The 18,460-nt window shown below is 31.0% G+C and overlaps 4 protein-coding genes across 4 annotated transcripts; all 4 read left to right on the top strand.

Annotated features, from left to right (window-relative positions):
- Positions 1–6,017: 6,017 nt before the first annotated feature.
- On the top strand, positions 6,018–9,273 carry LOC124430434 (cysteine dioxygenase type 1). Its single transcript, XM_046976992.1, has 5 exons — positions 6,018–6,563; positions 8,138–8,279; positions 8,523–8,640; positions 8,703–8,872; positions 8,966–9,273. Exons 1-5 carry the CDS (start codon positions 6,334–6,336, stop codon positions 8,999–9,001), a joined length of 696 nt encoding a protein of 231 aa, XP_046832948.1. The 5' UTR covers positions 6,018–6,333; the 3' UTR covers positions 9,002–9,273.
- Positions 9,274–9,393: 120 nt separating this feature from the next.
- Positions 9,394–10,258, top strand: LOC124430438 (succinate dehydrogenase assembly factor 3, mitochondrial). Its single transcript, XM_046976996.1, has 2 exons — positions 9,394–9,707; positions 9,937–10,258. Exons 1-2 carry the CDS (start codon positions 9,531–9,533, stop codon positions 10,111–10,113), a joined length of 354 nt encoding a protein of 117 aa, XP_046832952.1. The 5' UTR covers positions 9,394–9,530; the 3' UTR covers positions 10,114–10,258.
- A 135-nt stretch (positions 10,259–10,393) lies between these two features.
- On the top strand, positions 10,394–12,078 carry LOC124430433 (acyl-coenzyme A diphosphatase NUDT19). The gene is made up of 5 exons (XM_046976991.1): positions 10,394–10,651; positions 10,743–11,085; positions 11,195–11,430; positions 11,506–11,661; positions 11,732–12,078. Exons 1-5 carry the CDS (start codon positions 10,568–10,570, stop codon positions 11,999–12,001), a joined length of 1,089 nt encoding a protein of 362 aa, XP_046832947.1. The 5' UTR covers positions 10,394–10,567; the 3' UTR covers positions 12,002–12,078.
- A 74-nt stretch (positions 12,079–12,152) lies between these two features.
- Positions 12,153–13,194, top strand: LOC124430435 (60S ribosomal protein L28). The gene is made up of 4 exons (XM_046976993.1): positions 12,153–12,286; positions 12,540–12,637; positions 12,739–12,981; positions 13,074–13,194. Exons 2-4 carry the CDS (start codon positions 12,551–12,553, stop codon positions 13,158–13,160), a joined length of 417 nt encoding a protein of 138 aa, XP_046832949.1. The 5' UTR covers positions 12,153–12,286; positions 12,540–12,550; the 3' UTR covers positions 13,161–13,194.
- Positions 13,195–18,460: the final 5,266 nt, after the last annotated feature.

Raw genomic sequence — 18,460 nt, 5'->3', positions numbered from 1 at the left:
ATTTATCCGACGTTTCATCCTCGGCAGATGATACGACAGATAATAACGATGTGATTTGGTAAAATTGCAAGCACGATTGCAATAATAAAATTCAATAAGTCAATGAAATATTTTCATATGCTATGAAGTTAGCACGAATTATCGATTGTTTCACAGTTCCATTTCTTTTCTTCCCAATTTGATTATGATTAACCTAAATTAAAAAAAAATTTTCAAGTAACCGTTGTATATATGAGACGAAATTTTAAAGCTCCCTTTTTATTTAGTAGTGAAAACAATAACAAAAATCGAACGATGTTAACGATACCGATAATGAAGATAGTAAATAGCCATAAAAATCTTTAAAGCTAAAGAGAATATTTACATGTAACACGAGGGGAATGCATCAAAAGTACAATGGAGAAAGACATATAGAAGATAGAAATCTCATTATTGAATATTTTTTTCATAAGCAGAGATGTCGACGAGTATAGATATTCACTCGTTCCTGAAGAAATTTTCGAGAACGTGGAAAAGAAAATTAAAAGGGAAAGAATCTACGTATGACGTTCAAATTTAACAAACTTTCCGCCAAGATTAAAATTATTAGAATTAGATTTCGTTAAGATAAAAATTATAAGGATTAGAAAATGTTTAAATTGGGAAGAATTCTTTGTAAACACCCACCGAAATCGTCGGACGCTGACCTGGAAAATAAGAAAGTTAAAATTTGCTCTTCGAAATTGAAAAATGACAAACTAGCGAAGCATCAAGAAAGATCAACTTCGATACCCGTCTTTGAAAAAATGCAAACGCGAAAAGAATCGAAATTACAGCTAAGCGATAAAAAAAGCAAAGAAAGTATTGGAAGAAAACATTATTCTAAAGAGTCTTGTAATTCGAGGGCTTGTTCTAAAGATAACTGCGTGACGGGAATGCCTGACAAAGAAATTGATCCGTCAAAACTAACCGAGATGATAAACAGTTCGATCAAAGAAGCTATGCAGACATTAATGAAGGAGTGTGCAATGGTATTTAAGATGCAAGTATCCACGATAATCTTTAGAATCGTTTGCGTACATTACTGTATGTGAAATTCCCCTATATTTTTATTCCCCGGGACTTAATTAATTTTTTTCCCAATATCATATTATCATTAAAATAATATTCAACTTTTTATCATCGTAGGATGACAAAAAGTCAATCGTTCTATTGGAGAGTAAATATAAGGGACGACCAAAAATACGAACTACCGAGGAATCTTTCCAGAGGTGCAAAGACGATAGCAGATGCCTAGATAGAGTACGTTGTTATCCATGTGATTATCCGAGAAAATGTGAAAAGCGTGCATTGGGATGCAGTATGAAAAGGTGTAAGGGACACGTTAAAGATTCGCTATGTCCTAATGTAAAAGAAACATGTCCGGAGAAAGAGAAAAAGGGTTGTAAATCGCCAGAAAATGTACAAACGGATAATCGTCGTATGACCGGAAATGTTAACATTTACATATGTTCGGAAGCCAGCGAGAATGCTCAGGTAAATATCTTCGCACTATTCTTCTTTAATAGCTTTTAAGTATTACTATGTAAATATATATTGTTCTTAGCGCAAAGAAAAACAAAAACAAAAGTCTCAATCCTGCACAGAATCGTGTTCCGAAACGACAACGGAACGCACGGACTCGACGTGTGCACGAACATCAAGTGTCCCATCTGACAAGCTAGTGAGTAACATAGAAACAAGATGTCAAACGTTGGAAGAAGAAAAATCGGATAATTGTTTTTCAACGGGAGAAAGACCATGTGCCGTTCAGAGCGACGAAAGTAATGGCAGTTGTTGCGATAGAAAGTACGACGATTCATTGGAGATGGAGAATCATTTCGAATTTTCGAGTTGTGAGTCAAACAGAAGCATGGACATTGATAGCATGATCTCCTCTACTTCTTCCACGAGAGATGGTTGTTGTTGTCAAGATACAGCATCGAGTTACATTGGCGTCCATCATGATTTGTCATGTTTAAGGCCTAGATTTACGATTTGCCGTGACAAATTCGAGAGTCCCTCTACCGCAATGATATATCAAAAGTGTCCTGCTTATGACCAATTAGGTCAGAGATCCGTTTGTACGAAAGTATCACATTTATGCTGTCAAGATTCATTGAATCGATCTATCGATCAACCTTGTAACTATTATCGTGGTGTAGTTAAATGCTGTTGTAAAAAACGACCAAGATTTCGGCCGATTAAAAGACGAAGCTCGTTCGATGTTCTACATACAAGAGGATCATGTCGAAAGTGGTCGAGATGTTCTTGTATCATAGAAGAGGATGAAATAGATGATCGATGCATGAGTGTTCCGATTTATAGAAATAATTGTTTCGACAATCCGGGCAATGGAGAAACATTGAAAAATCCGGAAAATTTACAAGACTGTAGGATTCACGAAGCCGTAGATGATTGTAATGTAAGATCGAACGAGGACGCAATGACAAATCCAAAGGCCGAAATGAAGAATGAAGATATGTTAGAAACGAAAAATAAAACATCTTCGAAATGTTTACAAAATCCTTTTCAGAAAAAATCAAAAGGTGTTTCAAAAACCCAAATGAAAATGTCATCTTCACAGAAGATAAATCAACAATCAACGCCGTCAAAAATTGCTTCCTCCTCGGAAAAAAGTAATAGTTCGGTAAAACGAGTTTGTTGTAACGTAGATCAGGATTTAAAAGGTAAACGTTCAGAAATGTTTGCCAGAAAAGGTGTAAAAGAAACGTTCGATGTAAAGGGACGAAAACAAAAGAACTTATCGGAGAAGAAATCTAAGAGTACGTTCTTGGGTCGATCCATTAAAAAAGCAATGAATATAGTGAAGCAAAGCAAAGTGACCCAACCGAATATCGAAAAGGATACATTAGAAAATAATCCGAGAGACGATCGAACGAAACCAGTTCAAAGGGACAAGTCTGATACCGAAATATGTTTTCAAGGTATTTAAAACATTGTTGAATATTTTTTCTTCTTTCTTTTTTTTTTTTTTTTTTTTTTTTTTTTTTATAGACATCTTCAGTTTTCATACTTTAAATATAATATACTTGTTTCTTATCTTTACTTAGGTGAGAAAGAGAACGTTGAAAATCCTGGAAGTTCACGACGAATCGAACAAAGAAAAGAAGAAGAAACGTTATGCGCGTCTAAGGTAATTGGAAATCCAAATAAAAAAAGGCCCAAAACGAAATTGCAAGCTATATTGGCACATAAGAAAACGTCCAAATCGATTAACGAAGAAATGAGCGATGTAAAAAAGTCGGAAGATAAGAAAAAAGCTGAACGTGTTAAAGATACAAAAGGGAAGAGTGAATTATTAAAGAGGAAAGATGCGACGGGAGATTTCGAAGAAGACTCGACGAACAAGGAATTATCTTGTACTAAGATAACGTTTAAAGGAGAATCAAGGGAACCGGAAAATCTTGGTTGTCAAGCTGATGGTTATTCCCACGAGGAGAAATGCTCGAAAGCCACGATAAATAGATGCTGTTACTGTCGTCTACCTGTTGTAGATTGTATCTGTGAATGTAAGGAATAGCTTAAGTTCCCATATTCCTTTGAAATTTATCTCAAACAATTCTCTTTTCTTTTTCAAAAGATCGTCCTCTCGCATGCCATCCTATTGTAATGGATAATTGTAAATGCGACAAACCGATAACTCGTGACGAACTTTGTCAAACGGGAAATCTCTATAGGTAATAACAATATCAAATAATCAACATAGAAGTATAATAGTTTTAATTATATGATACAGGTATGATCTACTGTGTTTCGATTGTCACAAACCAAGGGACAAATGTTGTTGTCAAACAACCTGCGTTGATCATTACATTCCAACATGCAAACTCGCATGTAATGAGACCATTTGCGTTTATTGCGAATATCCTAAAGATAAATGTATTTGTAGAGCACCGATTCGTAAATGTTCATATTGCGATCTCTCATTCGACATATGTAAATGTCATCAGTTTGAAATTTGCAATGGTAGACCTATCGTCACAGATTGTGACGGTAATCAACAGATATGTGTTACGGCATGGAAACCTAAACCGGAAGTAAGACGATATTTTTCAAGAAATTTCGATGCCTTTCAATCGGATTCCTTTGATGAATGTTACTGTCATAAAACGCATAAAGCTTATGATTTTAATGATCTTCCTTATCAACGATTGAGTATTTTTTCGGATGTGATGAGCGAACTTCAACAAAAAATAAGTGATTCTGTGTGTTGTGAGAGATGTAAAATGACCCCTTGTTGTTGCAGAGCTTCTAGAAACGTGGAAGATGACGAAAGGAAGGGAAGATGTTATGTCAGGTAGAATATTTATATACTTTTTCTCAACTCATTTCGTACTAGAATAATCGTGATATATCTTTTAAAATATAAATATATATATACCTCTGAGTTATAACATATATTGTATATATATATATACATATATATGTTATAACTCGAAAATAAGACAAAGATCAAGGAGTCCGGAAGTAGAGTACGTGAGAGGAAAATCTTGTAACAGTCACAGATGCGGTCGAAGTCCAGACAGGAACATTCAACGAAGAACGATGCCTTTTTCTCGTATGTGCTGTTTCTGTGAAGCATTACCTTGTAGATGTAAAAAAGGAAAAATAACTATAAGGAGACCACGGGCAAAATGTTATTATTGCAAAAGTTGTCCCTGCACGTAAGTTAAATGAAATATTCAAGAGTAATTTGTCGTACGATATCCTGATGTAGCGTTTTTTTTTTTTTTTCTTTTTTTAATTGCAAGGATTACCAATTGGGAAAAAACTTTCATTGTATCGATTTACAATAACTTTCTTGCAGCTGTATCAGTGCAAGGGAATTTAACAAATCAAGGTCATGCAAGTGTGGTGATTCACCGTGCCGTGCAAAAGAGAAGGAAACTACGGTATGTGGAAAGGCATTCAATGATGCTCGGAAGAAAAAAGAAGAGAAGGTATTTTGTAGTCGAGAGTAAAATCTGCATCTGTCCGTTGACTAAAAAACTCTTGTAAAAAGAAAACAAGAAATATATGTACAGAGATAAGAAACTCATTAAGTATAATACTAGCCTAGACATTTTCAGAATAACAAAATGTTTTATCGCTTTTCTCATACGTCTACTTAAATATAAATTCTTTTTTTTTTTTTTCCAAAAAGTTACACATACGTAAGGAATCGTTGTTTACTTTACATGATACAGCAAACAATTGTGAATTATTTATTTGCATTTATATTTATTATACTATCCCATGTTTTGCTGTGAAATGTTTTTACGTGCATATTATATTATAAACAAATATTGCAATAATTTCGTCATAATTTATAAATATATTATCACAATTAAAAAAATTGGTCATTCAATATTATTCTATGTATTATGATAAACACACGTACATACGTAATAATAAATCTCATTTGAGCTATCTGACGCTATCTATAAGAAAATTGTTGGTAAAATTTATTATGCGAGATTTCCGTATTGCGTAGAAGCAGATAGTCTTATCAAACATATTTCAAAAGTTGTTGAAATCTAGTTGACGTGCCCATAAGTTGAGGAGCACTGCAATAACTGTAGCAAAATTACCGTAAACGAGTTGGAACATAAATTTAGTGACACGAGTAATTTTCGTCGCTTGAGCAACCGTAGAGAAGTAAACAAATATGTCTCGATTTTTCTTCAAAAAAGAAAGAAAAAAGAAAAAGAAAAATATTTTATTTAAATTAACTTAAAATTCCATCGAGAAGTGATCGTTATAACGATAATTATTGCAACTAATGCTACTAAAAAACAACTTTATAAATCTGTTATATACAGTTATAATTTTTAGATAAATAAAAATTTATTATATATTTAAGTACCGCATAAAAATGAAACATAACAACATTGTGTTGAAATCGTTTCTTTTAAAATATCTACAATAAACTTGAAGAGTGATCTTTTAACGAAAATTCAATGCTCGTTTGCGGACAATCTCCGGAGTAGGGAGCATCTTACGCTGCATATAAGATGCTGTAGTGGAGTTGTACTAGACCGGTAGAAGCCGTAGACGAGTAAAAGTCGTAGTAGTGGTACGCATTAGACAGTGTTCGTCGTGCAATCTGAACGATCGGACATAATCGTTTTTCTTTAGTTTGTATTTTTGTAAAAGAATCAATCTTAAAAATAATATCCATAAAAATATCAAGTGTTTTGAAGCACTATAATAAGTTATTGAAAATTGTTCTTAACTATCGATACAATTTGAATTTGTAAGACGCGTTTGTAATCGAATTCTCGAAAGAAAGATTAAAATATTACATGAAAAATGAACATTTGTAATCGTAAATCTCAATTATATGAGCCCTGTCGTGAGAAAAGTTTAGGGGAAGAACATTTTCGACATGGGAAGGTTTCTACGCTTCGAGAACTCATCGATGCGTTACACGATGCTTTCAAGACCGACCACGTGGACATCGACCACGTTCAAGACTTAATGGAATCATATAAGAGCAATCCATTGGAGTGGAAGAAATACGCCAAGTTTGACAGATACAGGTGACTATATACATTCGACTACATAGAGTTTATCGATTGAAAGCAAGTGTCTTACATTGCATATGCTACATCAATCGATACCTTGTTTTCCTATGTGATCATTAACATAGCTTTCGATAACGAGTTTGAAAGACTGCATTTCAAAATAAAGTTGAAAATGTTATTCTTTATTTAAAAAGAACGTGATCAAATTGTAATCATGTTAAATGTCGATGGGTCAAGCTGTATAAAAAGATAATGAAAAATTGTTAGATAAAGATTACGGAGAATTTTATAAAGCATTTAAGTAAATGTACATTCGCGAATGATCGTATGTTCATCGATCATCGGAATATTTGTTTATTATTCTATAAACGTATTTTTTTTTTTCAAATGTATAAACAAATATTTTCAATGATATGGTCAAATATAATATAACACACAACGAAGGTCATAACGAGGTTATCGAGTTTCCCTCTTCATTTCGTTCCTCTCTTGTCTCATGTTTTCGTTTTCATTTTATTTTCTGTTTTGCTAAATAATCAGTAATCACATATAACTGTTATCGCGTATTTGAGAAATGAATGATCGAACGAAATGAAGAGTATCAGCGATAAGGGATGGATGTAAGTCGTGGTCCATTATCTTGCACGTGATTAATGGGAAAGAACTAAATGTTATGAAATAGTTACATACGCGATATATTTAAAAAAAAATATATATATATATGCAAAAACATTCAGTACGAATAATACATTTTGTTCGGATTAAGCGAGATATAATGTAGACTTTTACAGAATGTTACATCGAAGACCTTATCAATATAATTTTAAGTCGATAATTATCCATCTCTAAGGAGACGATATGTTTATATCTAGAAAAAAATATACGATACCGAGACGTATACAATGATTTCTCATATGCAGAAATGATGAACAAAGTTTTAATAAGAAACATTACATAATTTCCTATATATATATATATATATATATATATATATCAAAGAAAATATAAAATATATTTTTAATCAAAACTTATTATCTTTATCTAGATCATACAGTTTCACTTTAATAGTACATTAGTATTGGAGAAAGTCATACTTACGAATTTACTAAATTGCACACGCTCTCCATGTAGGTATATCGTTGTAAAAGAACTTATCCGGTGAATGGCTCGTTAGCCATACTTTCCACGTATGGCCCCTTCTCCGTAGACATTCTACACGATCCAGAACATCGGTTCTTTGACATCCAGTCGAAACATTGTAAAGTACGAAAAGCATTACGAAGAAAATATAGTAATTTCTTTAACTGCTACTTGCCTTGTCGGTAAACAATTTTGTAAAATCCAAGACTTGTGAGATAATATGTGTGCGACATCAAAGAAGAAGAAAAAATACCTTATAAGCGTATTATTTTTTTCAAATGTTGCCATTGAATTTTAAAATAAAAATATTAAAAAGAAATATCAATGAGTAATCGCGAGCAAATACACAGCTGACAATAAAGACTTATCTGGTGAAGCTTTTTACTTCCTGTTCTATAAAAATAGCTTTGTTAGAACGTTTCTAATTTAGACGACTGCATTGTCCATAGGTATACAAGGAATTTGGTCGATGAAGGAAATGGAAGGTTCAATCTTATGGTGTTATGTTGGGGCGAAGGTCATGGATCAGCTATTCACGATCACGCAAACGCACACTGTGTTATGAAGGTTCTTCAAGGAGAACTTTGCGAGGTTCGATTCATTTATTTTAACTCGATACACTTTTGTACTTATTAATCTTTTTCTTTTCTATGGCATATCATTCATTTTGAAACACATTTAATATAATACAATTTTATCAACGTGGTCAATGACCACATTATTCAATAACATTATTTTTCACAAAGTCTCTTAATCGACGCATCGAGTTTATGAATTATGTTCGCCTTGTCTTTTCGTATTTCAATGTAATAAATGTTTATCTTCTCGATGAAGACACGGTACGAATGGCCTTCCATCTTGGAAAACAACGATACGACGAAAGAATCCGAGAACGAATTGATAGAACGCGAGAGGAACACACTCAAGCTCAACGAGATCTGTTACATCAATGGTATCAAATATTTTTTATTTCTCAAACAAAAGGATTAAAATTAATTATTCCTAATATTTCAGATTCTTTGGGATTGCATCGAGTTGAAAATCCGAGCACCGTGAATCCTGCAGTATCGTTACACCTCTATTCTCCACCATTTTCAACGTGTTCTGTTTTTAATAAACAAACTGGACGTAGAAGTGCGTGTACGGTAACGTTTTGGTCGAAGTATGGAGAAAAACGAAATCGGGTAAGATTATATGAAATTATTTCAAATCTATTATTTCTATTAAAAAGTTTAACATTAAAATTTTATATAACTATATCTTTTTGATAATCACAGGAAATTCAAAATACCCGAGATCCCGAAGACAATTAATATATTAAAATTTACGGCCACTCGCATGGGATGAATGTAACTTCGAAATTATTAATAAGAAAATATCTGAATGTAGAATATAGTCAAGATTTATTATTATTATTATTATTATAAAGTACTTTGTAAGAACTTGATAAATTATATAAGCTATGTACATATATATATATATATATAAATAATAGTATAGAAAGTACGTCTATTGACTTTTTATAGTCTGTTCGTTTCTTATCTAATAAAATTAAAAAAAGAAAAGAAATCATCATAGGTTCAAATCATCGCTCTTATTATTATAATATTACGATTTAATAAATAATAACGTGCGAAGTAGAAGTGTCAATGGTTTAAATTAGCCGCTCTTAGGTACCATATTTAAAGCGTCATTGGGCTCCACTTTCAGCGGTATTGATTTTTTAGTATAACATAGACGTTCGTATTCATTTAAACGTAAGGTAATAAAGTTTTTAAATTTCACCAATCATCGGATAGCAAAATCATAAATGCACAGAATTTTTTATTTATTTAACCAACTATGATAGCGCTCACACACGTCCAACGTGTACGAATGTTGTATAAAATGATTTTGAGGTTACATCGTGGTTTACCAACAGAAATTCAAGCCCTTGGAAATGAATATGTTCATGATGAATTTAGGAGGCACAAAACATGCAATCCCACTGAATCGCATATCTTTTTAAACGAATGGACGGTAATTACATCATAATAACACAATATTTAAATAATTACAACTAATATTTAAACAACTATGGAAGGTTATGATATTATAATAACATAATATTTAAGTAACTAAAATTGATTTATTTATTAATAACTGTCCATATTAGATTGTTTATTATTGTCTTCATTTTTAATAATATCTTAAAACATAATATATATATATATATATATATATATATATATGAATACTTAATGTACAGGATTATGCGTTGTCGTTAGCTAAACAACTTGGATTGCGAGGACCACAGACATCAGAACCAATAGGAAAAAGTTTAAAGGAAGAAGATTTTGATAAATTAAGGGATGAACAATTACATCAATTATATGAATTAATGGTAGCAGCAACAGGAAAATCTGAAAATAAATTTAGTAAATAATAATTGTGAATTCAATATTTGTGAATGTAAAGTAAAAAAAGTACAAACTTAAATATTTCAAAATATTTCCAATATTTAATTCAAATAAGATGCACAAAATGTATATAGTCTAAGAGAATTGCAGTAAAAAGATTCTATCATTCTAGTCATAATTATAAATGCTCTGTAGAATTCCTTTGTTGTTTATATTTTTTTTTTCTTTTAATTTACATTTTAAAACGTAATATATATTTTTGTAAGTTAAATAAATGAAATGGAATTGTCACATTTCAAATACGGTGTATGCTATAATATCGATTGATACTTTATTTATCGAAAAATATCGATATTCGTCTACTTTTAATGATAACGTAAAAAAGGTTATGAAATTTTTTTCTTTTCGTTTAATTTCTGATGAAAAATCCATTTGTGATATTTAAGGTTTTAAAGAATAAATATTAATAAACACAGAAAGATGAAAGCTTGGAAAGAATCAGCAAGTTTGATTTTAACCGCACGACAAAGACAAAAGTATAATCGGGCTTTACCATCTTTAGTCGTAAGTTTTAACAATTAAATAAACTAATTTCTCTACGATTTATAATGACAAACATTTAAGAATGTATATATTTAATATTACGATTACATAGTTTCAGTATAATTATAAATTACTATGCTTGAAACGTCATCGAAATTCGAGTTTTTATCCTGGATCGTATGTATTTCCTGGAGGAGTCACACATCCAGCTGATGCAGATTTAAAATGGCACAAGTTATTTCGTAACTTTGGTTTTGATACTAACAGCTTTAATTCCCTTTTTCCTAATACTAATTTACGTCCACAAATATTTCAATCAAAATCAAACGAATTGCCAAAAGAGATCTCTCTTCGTATCACTGCAATTCGTGAAACATTTGAAGAATGTGGTATATTACTTTGTAAACAAGTTAAAAGAGATGGTATTCTTTCTAATTGGGCCCATACTCTACCAAGTAATACTATCTTTTTATTACATATTTATCTTTAATATCAATAACAAAGTTAGAATATAATATAAATGTAATATTTCTAAAAAACAGATACATCATGTTATTTGTTTAGTTTCCAAAGAGGACGTACAAAATTGGCAATCCAAAGTACATGATGATGCTACGGAATTCTATACAATGTGCGAAAAATTAAAATGTTATCCAGATTTATGGTCTTTACACGAATGGAGCAATTGGTTAACCCCAACATACTTTACTACAAAACGTTATGATACTATTTTCTATATAGCTTGTATGCCATTGATGCCATATTACAATTATGAAACTATTGAAATGGAAGACGTAAAAGTAAGATATTTTATAGGTTATGGATTAAGATTGTAGTACTATTATTAGCAAGTTGCTATTAAATTTTATATTTAGTGGGATACACCAAACAATATATGTGCAGCTACAGATATGATGATGGCTCCGCCACAGCATTATGAAATTTCAAGAATCGTCAAGTTTGAGTGTTTGGAAAATTTATTAGATTTTGCAATAGAGAGGAGTAAACTTGGAGTTGAATTATATTTACCGGTATGAGATAAACTTTTCAATTACACAATTATGATCTAATAATAATGCAATAATATAATTTTCTTAACAGATCAGGGTATTGTTAAAAGATGGAAAGATGCATGTCTTACCAGGAGATTGTATGTATCCTAAAAATCCAAGTTTAACAGAAAAACAGATAATCGATAAAACAAATATGACAATTGCCGAATTCGAAGAAATATCAACCATAAAGAACAGAATTATATTTTTTGATCTTGAAGTTAAGAAGGTTATAGTTCATAATTTCGATAGTACGGAGGGTCATATAGCACCAATGCCTGTCGAAGTTGTTTATATTAAATCTTTGGATAAAAAATAACAAAATGTTTTCTAAATGTAACATTTTATCTATTCTGTATAACTTTGCTTTAAAAAATATATATATATGTATATGGAGCAGAGTATTTAAATCGTCCAACACGTTAGTCTATAAGAACTGAAAGACGTAGGTTCATAATTTGTATACTAGGTGGCGCTTCGATATATCGTAAGTTTAGTACGTACATACCTGTCTCTATTATTTTCGTTATCGAAGATACTAGCGCCATGTTTGTCGCCATATTGAAAGGTTCTTTCTTGTGAGTTTTCCGCAACGACGCACGTGGTGAGTACTTGGTCAAATTTTATACATATTTTCTATATTATTTTTGATTTTTAGATTACGCATATTGTACTAAAACATATAATACTTAATTTGCGTTATATTATTAATTAGAATATTATCGATACGTCATTTTTATTCGTTCGATCTGTACGCATATTAGTTTCGTATTCTTTCGCTAGTTAAAACAGTTATTGTAATATAGAATTGTTCGAATGTATTTTAATCTAGGCGATTTTAATATTTATTATTACAGAAGGTTTCAAAATGTCGTCGCATCTAAACTGGATGATAATTCGTAACAATAATGCGTTTCTTTTGAAGAAACGTAATATCAACAAACCTTTTTCCACGGTTTGTAAAATTAATTTAATCCACGTCTCACAGCATTTTATAATAAAATATTATAATGTAAGCTATTGATATAAATTTGTTGCTATTGCACAATATTATAGGAACCTAGCAACTTAACCAATCTCAGTAGTTACCGTTACTCCGGTTTGGTTCATAGAAAAAGTGTTGGCATAGTAGACACTCCCGACAAAAAGGGATTTACAGTTGTTTATAAAAAAGCAAATAAAATTACTAAGCCAGCAAAAGCTACTGTCAGAAGTACAATGAAAAGTGGAGCTCGTCGATCCTTATATAAATTACGGAGATTGCTTAAAGCAAATAAATATCGTGTAGACCTTACCAAGGTAAATTCGAATGAATATATACAGTTTCTTTTTTTTTTTTTTTTCAATAGATTTTCTATTGAAAATATAACATAATTATCATTACTGATTAGGTTGCATTACGTCGTGCAAGTGCAGTATTGAGATCGCAGAAACCTTTACCAGCTAAAAAAACACGTGCGCCTAAGAAAGCTGATTAAATATGTATCTAAATAAATCTTCATTTTAATGTAATTTTAGATTTATTAATTCAGTGAAGCAGATGCGATAATTTTTATTTTATTTGATGTTATTTATAAATAAGTATTTTCTTATTTATAATTTTTGTTAATGTATACTTTATTTACAATGAAATGATCAATCGTTTCTGCTTTTCTGTGGAGCTTTTTTTTTTTTATTTAAAATATACCTAACTTTTTTTATCGATATTCATATTTATTGAGTATTAATATATTAGGGTATTTGGTGAGTATTAAATACTTATGTTCCATGATAACAATATATACTTATATTTAGTAATTTATCATATCTTTAGGTCCATCAAAAGTATTTTGAATATGGGGATTTGAAGAGAGAAAGAGAAATACTAGAAGATATGTAAGATGAACTATTAAAAATGGTAATTAGTTTTTATTTGAATATAATATTAGTTATTTCATTATATTCTTTTAATTTAAATAAAATTTCTTATGATGAAATTATTTTTACCACCAAGATCTATGAGTGACGTGATTAATTTAAGTATTTGCTATCTGATATAAAGCAATTTTTGTATTTTTAAATATATATTTTTAATGCGGATGTGTATAATTGGGATTTTGTTTTATAGGTTATGATCTTAACTACAGGAAAGCTTCCAAGAATGGAGTATATGTGAATGAATGGTAATTATCATTATTAACTCTTTTTCTTTTTTAATAGTTACAAATACTTTTCATATTTTCAATCATGCTAAATCCTAAATTTCTTTTTTTGAGTAATTAATTATTAAGAAAATCAATTGTGATGATAGTTATAGCCACCAAGATCGATGATGGCCATGATTAAATTCTATTTGCTACTCTGATATAATTATTTAATTATTTAAAATCTCAGTGACAATTTCTATATATAAATTGCATAAGTAAAATTTCTTGTTACAGTTTGGGAAAGAAAATTTTACGAAGATCACTCGAGCGGAAAATTATAAATGTAAGTTAAATACATACTTTTAGAATTTAAAAATTTCTTAAAATTTATTATTTTATGATGAAATTCTTTACCACCAAGATCTATGAGTGCCATGATTAGTTTACGTATTTGCTAACTGATATTACATGATTTGCTTTTTATTTAAACATATTTTTTTTTACTGCAGATTTAACAAAGTTAAAATATATTTTACAGTTATCGATTTGGTTGCTGTAATGGAGATTATTTTTAAGGAAGCAACGTAATCGAGTACCAGATCATTACGAAATGGATGAATTTCATGGTAATTTCCTTATATTTTTATAATTGTCTATAGATACTATGATAATATTAATAGTTTTATTCGAAAGTCGTTATTTCGAATAGAGAGAATATTAATAGTGATATCGATCTATGAAAATTTATTTTTGATAAGACAAATCGTTCATTACATTATGTATATATATAACCACCTTACATTTACGTAATCGATACTCTAATAAATATATATTTTAAATGATACACGTATTAAAAGTGAAATATATAATTATCTAGGACATCATGTTGTTATAGTTGTTTTTTTTTGTTGAATCAATATTATTATCATGTCGTTAAGTTTTCCTTGTATTTTACAAGCGATTCTAAATCCGTTTACGCGTACACGGCAATTAGGTGTGAAAACTGTATGTTTACACGAAACGGCGCTAATGTCTATTTACACTAGTAACGAGGCCAACTTTGCAGCTCTGTGGTTAATCACAGCGCGTACGTGTTCCTTACAAATTAGCACGCAGATGGTATGAAAGGTACCTTTGCTCTTGTGTATCCCTTTTGCAGCCTTAAAACAACTATGACGTTCATTTTATGTTGAAATTTGTCTGAATGTGGTTGAACGAAACTTAGATCTCGTCATTTAAAACGAAGAACTGTAGATAATTATTCTTTATATTTAACAATATTTTATCAATGCGCAAGTAGATAATTATTACTTGTACAATTTATACTTGATTATATTAATGCGTTTGTATTTATATTTAATTATTATTTATAATTAATTAAAATAAATCTTTCTTCGTATTCTCAGCTGGCGAACGAGTTGCTTTCAACGAAAACGATAGAATTTAATCGAGCTCGAGGTAACTGTCAAAGTCCTTTTATACTTATAATTGGTTTACTATTGATAAAAACGTCGAAAGCAACGTTTGTTCTCGCGATTCGCGTGATATAAGAGAAGCACAGTCTTTTCTTCAAGCTCGCTAGACTCAACCAACCCTCCATCGATTTCCTTCGAGCGTCTCTTTCTTTAGAGCTTCGAAGCTGCTGCTGCTGCTGGCCGCAAAGAAAGAAAATAAGACTGAGATGACAGAAGATTTCACCGTAGAACAGTCCCTGTCACGAGCACATTTCCTTTTATATATATATATATATATATATATATATATATATATATATATATATATATATATGTATGCTGTATGTATATATATATATATATATATATATATATATATATGTATGCTGTATGTATATATGTACACACGTATATAAGTAGCACATTCATATATATATATATATATATATATATATATATATATATATATGTATGTATACATATAGATCCAGTGGGAATCATGCAGGTGTAGAAGAGAAAAGGAAAGAGAATGATAAAGAAGGGAACGAAAAAGGCCAGATCAAAAAGGGAAGAAAGAGAAAGACTTTCCCTTCTGGTGGTGAAGTAGAAAGAAGAAAGAGAGAGAAAAAAAACCAAAGGACTCATGAATAATGCAGGAGTGAAAGCCGGCTGAAACAATTGCTGGGCGTCGCCTTACTCCTAAAATTACATCATCAGATTTTCCACGAAATTAAAATATTATATATTCCATGCTGGATTCTACCACCAGGAACTACTTGATGTCTTTTTCTCTTTCTTTCTCTATCTTCCAAGTTAAATGTCTGTCCCTTATACTTCTTCCCCTTAATTCGCTGTGCTCGGCGAAAAAAAATGCCGATTATGCGTTTACACGACGTGACTCTGTAATGCGTTTCTAGTTGAAGTATCCTTCTATGTTAAAAGTTATTAGAAGAGGTTTCTGTCTTTTGGGGAAAATAACTTTGAACATCTCTTACGTTACTGTAGTAAATTAGTACACGTAAACGTCTTTTTAGAGATCGAAATTTTATGGAAATTGTATATGTACAGTATCTATATTAATTTAATCAATATTCCAGAATACATTTATCTCTGATAAGAATTTCTTCAGAAAAAATTAGAATCAGTTAAAGCATTAAATGTTGAATAGAAAATTGCTACATCTTATTGTAACTATAATTATTTTTCTTTTTTTTTTTTTTCTTTTTCTTTTTCTTTGTTCCTCCCAGTTTCAATTCTATAATGCTATTATAAATAATTGAATCGCACGATATATCAAATGGTGATTTATGGACGATAACGTATTTATATGTTTCGAATTATGTTGATTGACAGTTTTACCTTCTCCCTCTTTCGATTGAACCTAATCGATCTTAGAACTCTCGCTTGAAACCTTCCTTCTTCGCTTAAGTGCCATGATGTATCGAAGTAACCGATAAGTAGCTCGTTTCCTTCGTTTCCCTTAGCTATTTTATTTTTCAAAAGGCTTAATCGTTCTCTCTACCTTTATCTTCTTTTAATAGCGATAAAACAACGTAGCGAGGGTTTATTTTATTCATTTGGTAACATTTACCATCGATTTTCTGGTATATAGGGCGATGGTTTCTATTAAAAACGAATAAGGAAAATAATAATTTTTTGTAAAAAATAAACCTGAAATAGATTGTCGACATATAAATATTATAATAATATTATAATAATAAATATTATTAAGCTTGTACTATGCGTTAATTAGAAAAAGATTTCTGATCAATTTAGATTTACAAAATTTCTCTTTGAGATCAGACAAAGTTATAGAAAAATGTAGAAATGTTTATTTATATAGGGCTTTTTCAATTTGATTTCAATATCTATTTTTGGAAATCCTTTTAGAATTAAAATTTGTCGGTTAAAATTTGTCGGTTAAAATTTTTGCGATCGATAGTTGCACGTCTTTTCTTTATATTAATTATTCGAGAAGAAATTGTTTTGTCACAATGCATTTTATTTCTCTTTGGTATAAAAGTTGCTTTCGTATTTAATAATTTGTGTGTTTCCATTAACAGGTGTAATCGACGAGTTTGACTATTCTATATCGTGGTATGTACGTGGCCCAATTACAAATAGAAATATGAGAAGAAAATTATACGATTAGAGAAATTAGCGAATAAACGCGGATTCTTGGGAAAGTTCTATGTTAGATCTACAGAGTGACTCATCCAAAGTCCGTGGAAACTAGAGAAGCTTAATGATGATCGTTACGTCAGTTTCGAAGCATCATTTCTTCAACGTTGACGTGTTAATGAGCAGCTACGAAACTCGGGCTTGTTTGCCACGAATTGTTCTCACGCGCCGGAAATGGCACTTTTCTTGCTTGCTTATCATCTTACGAATAAGCCTCGAAGGATCACGTTAATCTCTAACAATTATAAAAATATTTCATGTTAATGACTTAGAATTAAATCGATTTTTTGTTACTTACATTATTAATTCAAATGATATTAACAATTATTTATATAGAAATATGTCCATTTGTTGAACGGTTATTTTTGTTACGAATAGATTCTAAAGGTTCAGGAGACGCAATGGGAGAAGACTCGGTTAGAGTTTTCAATGAAAACTTTACTTATACTTTTTCGTTCTTACTATAGTGATTGGTGGATTCTCGAGAAGTACGGTCGAGCTTGCCCTGTGGCTTTACGTTCACACCGATCCTTTATTTTCCCAAGATATATTTTACAATTGAAAGCATTTCGTCTTTCTTTCTTTCTTTCTCTCTCTTTCTCTCTATCCATCTATCTATCTATCTATCTCTTTCTTATTTGAAAGAGCTACGATGGAAGTAGTATTGCGAATATAACTCGGTTCTTAATGAAGCGAGCTGTATTTCGCTTTGACGTCTCGGAAAGCTTAATTATATTCAACGTAGCACGTAGTACATCTTTCTCAGTGGTTTGTCGTCTCTCTTCTATCATCGAACGCGAAGCACGTCTTCCTCTTTCGCGATGCTTCGTCGAGTCATGAAGAGGAGATGGTGTAGGTGGAGGAGGAGGCGGAGGAGGAGGCGGAGGAAGAAGAGGCTGCTGGTGCTGTTGCTGCTCTTCTTAAACAGTTCGCGGGTAGCATGCGAGAGATATTACCTGTACTATTTCTCTTCCACGTAGAGCATCGTATATCCCTATATCCTCGTGATATTCAGTA

Source organism: Vespa crabro, chromosome 18 (genome assembly GCF_910589235.1).
Source record: "Vespa crabro chromosome 18, iyVesCrab1.2, whole genome shotgun sequence".
Classification (NCBI taxonomy): domain Eukaryota; kingdom Metazoa; phylum Arthropoda; class Insecta; order Hymenoptera; family Vespidae; genus Vespa; species Vespa crabro.
This window is presented reverse-complemented; position numbering and strand designations above follow the sequence as displayed.

Coding starts and splice junctions, on each gene's coding strand:
- LOC124430434 (XM_046976992.1), top strand. CDS start 6,334: ATGAACATTTGTAATCGTAAATCTCAATTATATGAGCCCTGTCGTGAG. Junction 8,280..8,522: donor TTCAAGGAGAACTTTGCGAG/GTTCGATTCATT, acceptor TTCTCGATGAAG/ACACGGTACGAATGGCCTTC. Junction 8,641..8,702: donor CGAGATCTGTTACATCAATG/GTATCAAATATT, acceptor CTAATATTTCAG/ATTCTTTGGGATTGCATCGA.
- LOC124430438 (XM_046976996.1), top strand. CDS start 9,531: ATGATAGCGCTCACACACGTCCAACGTGTACGAATGTTGTATAAAATG. Junction 9,708..9,936: donor TCTTTTTAAACGAATGGACG/GTAATTACATCA, acceptor CTTAATGTACAG/GATTATGCGTTGTCGTTAGC.
- LOC124430433 (XM_046976991.1), top strand. CDS start 10,568: ATGAAAGCTTGGAAAGAATCAGCAAGTTTGATTTTAACCGCACGACAA. Junction 10,652..10,742: donor GGGCTTTACCATCTTTAGTC/GTAAGTTTTAAC, acceptor ACGATTACATAG/TTTCAGTATAATTATAAATT. Junction 11,662..11,731: donor GAGTTGAATTATATTTACCG/GTATGAGATAAA, acceptor TTTTCTTAACAG/ATCAGGGTATTGTTAAAAGA.
- LOC124430435 (XM_046976993.1), top strand. CDS start 12,551: ATGTCGTCGCATCTAAACTGGATGATAATTCGTAACAATAATGCGTTT. Junction 12,638..12,738: donor TCAACAAACCTTTTTCCACG/GTTTGTAAAATT, acceptor ACAATATTATAG/GAACCTAGCAACTTAACCAA. Junction 12,982..13,073: donor ATCGTGTAGACCTTACCAAG/GTAAATTCGAAT, acceptor ATTACTGATTAG/GTTGCATTACGTCGTGCAAG.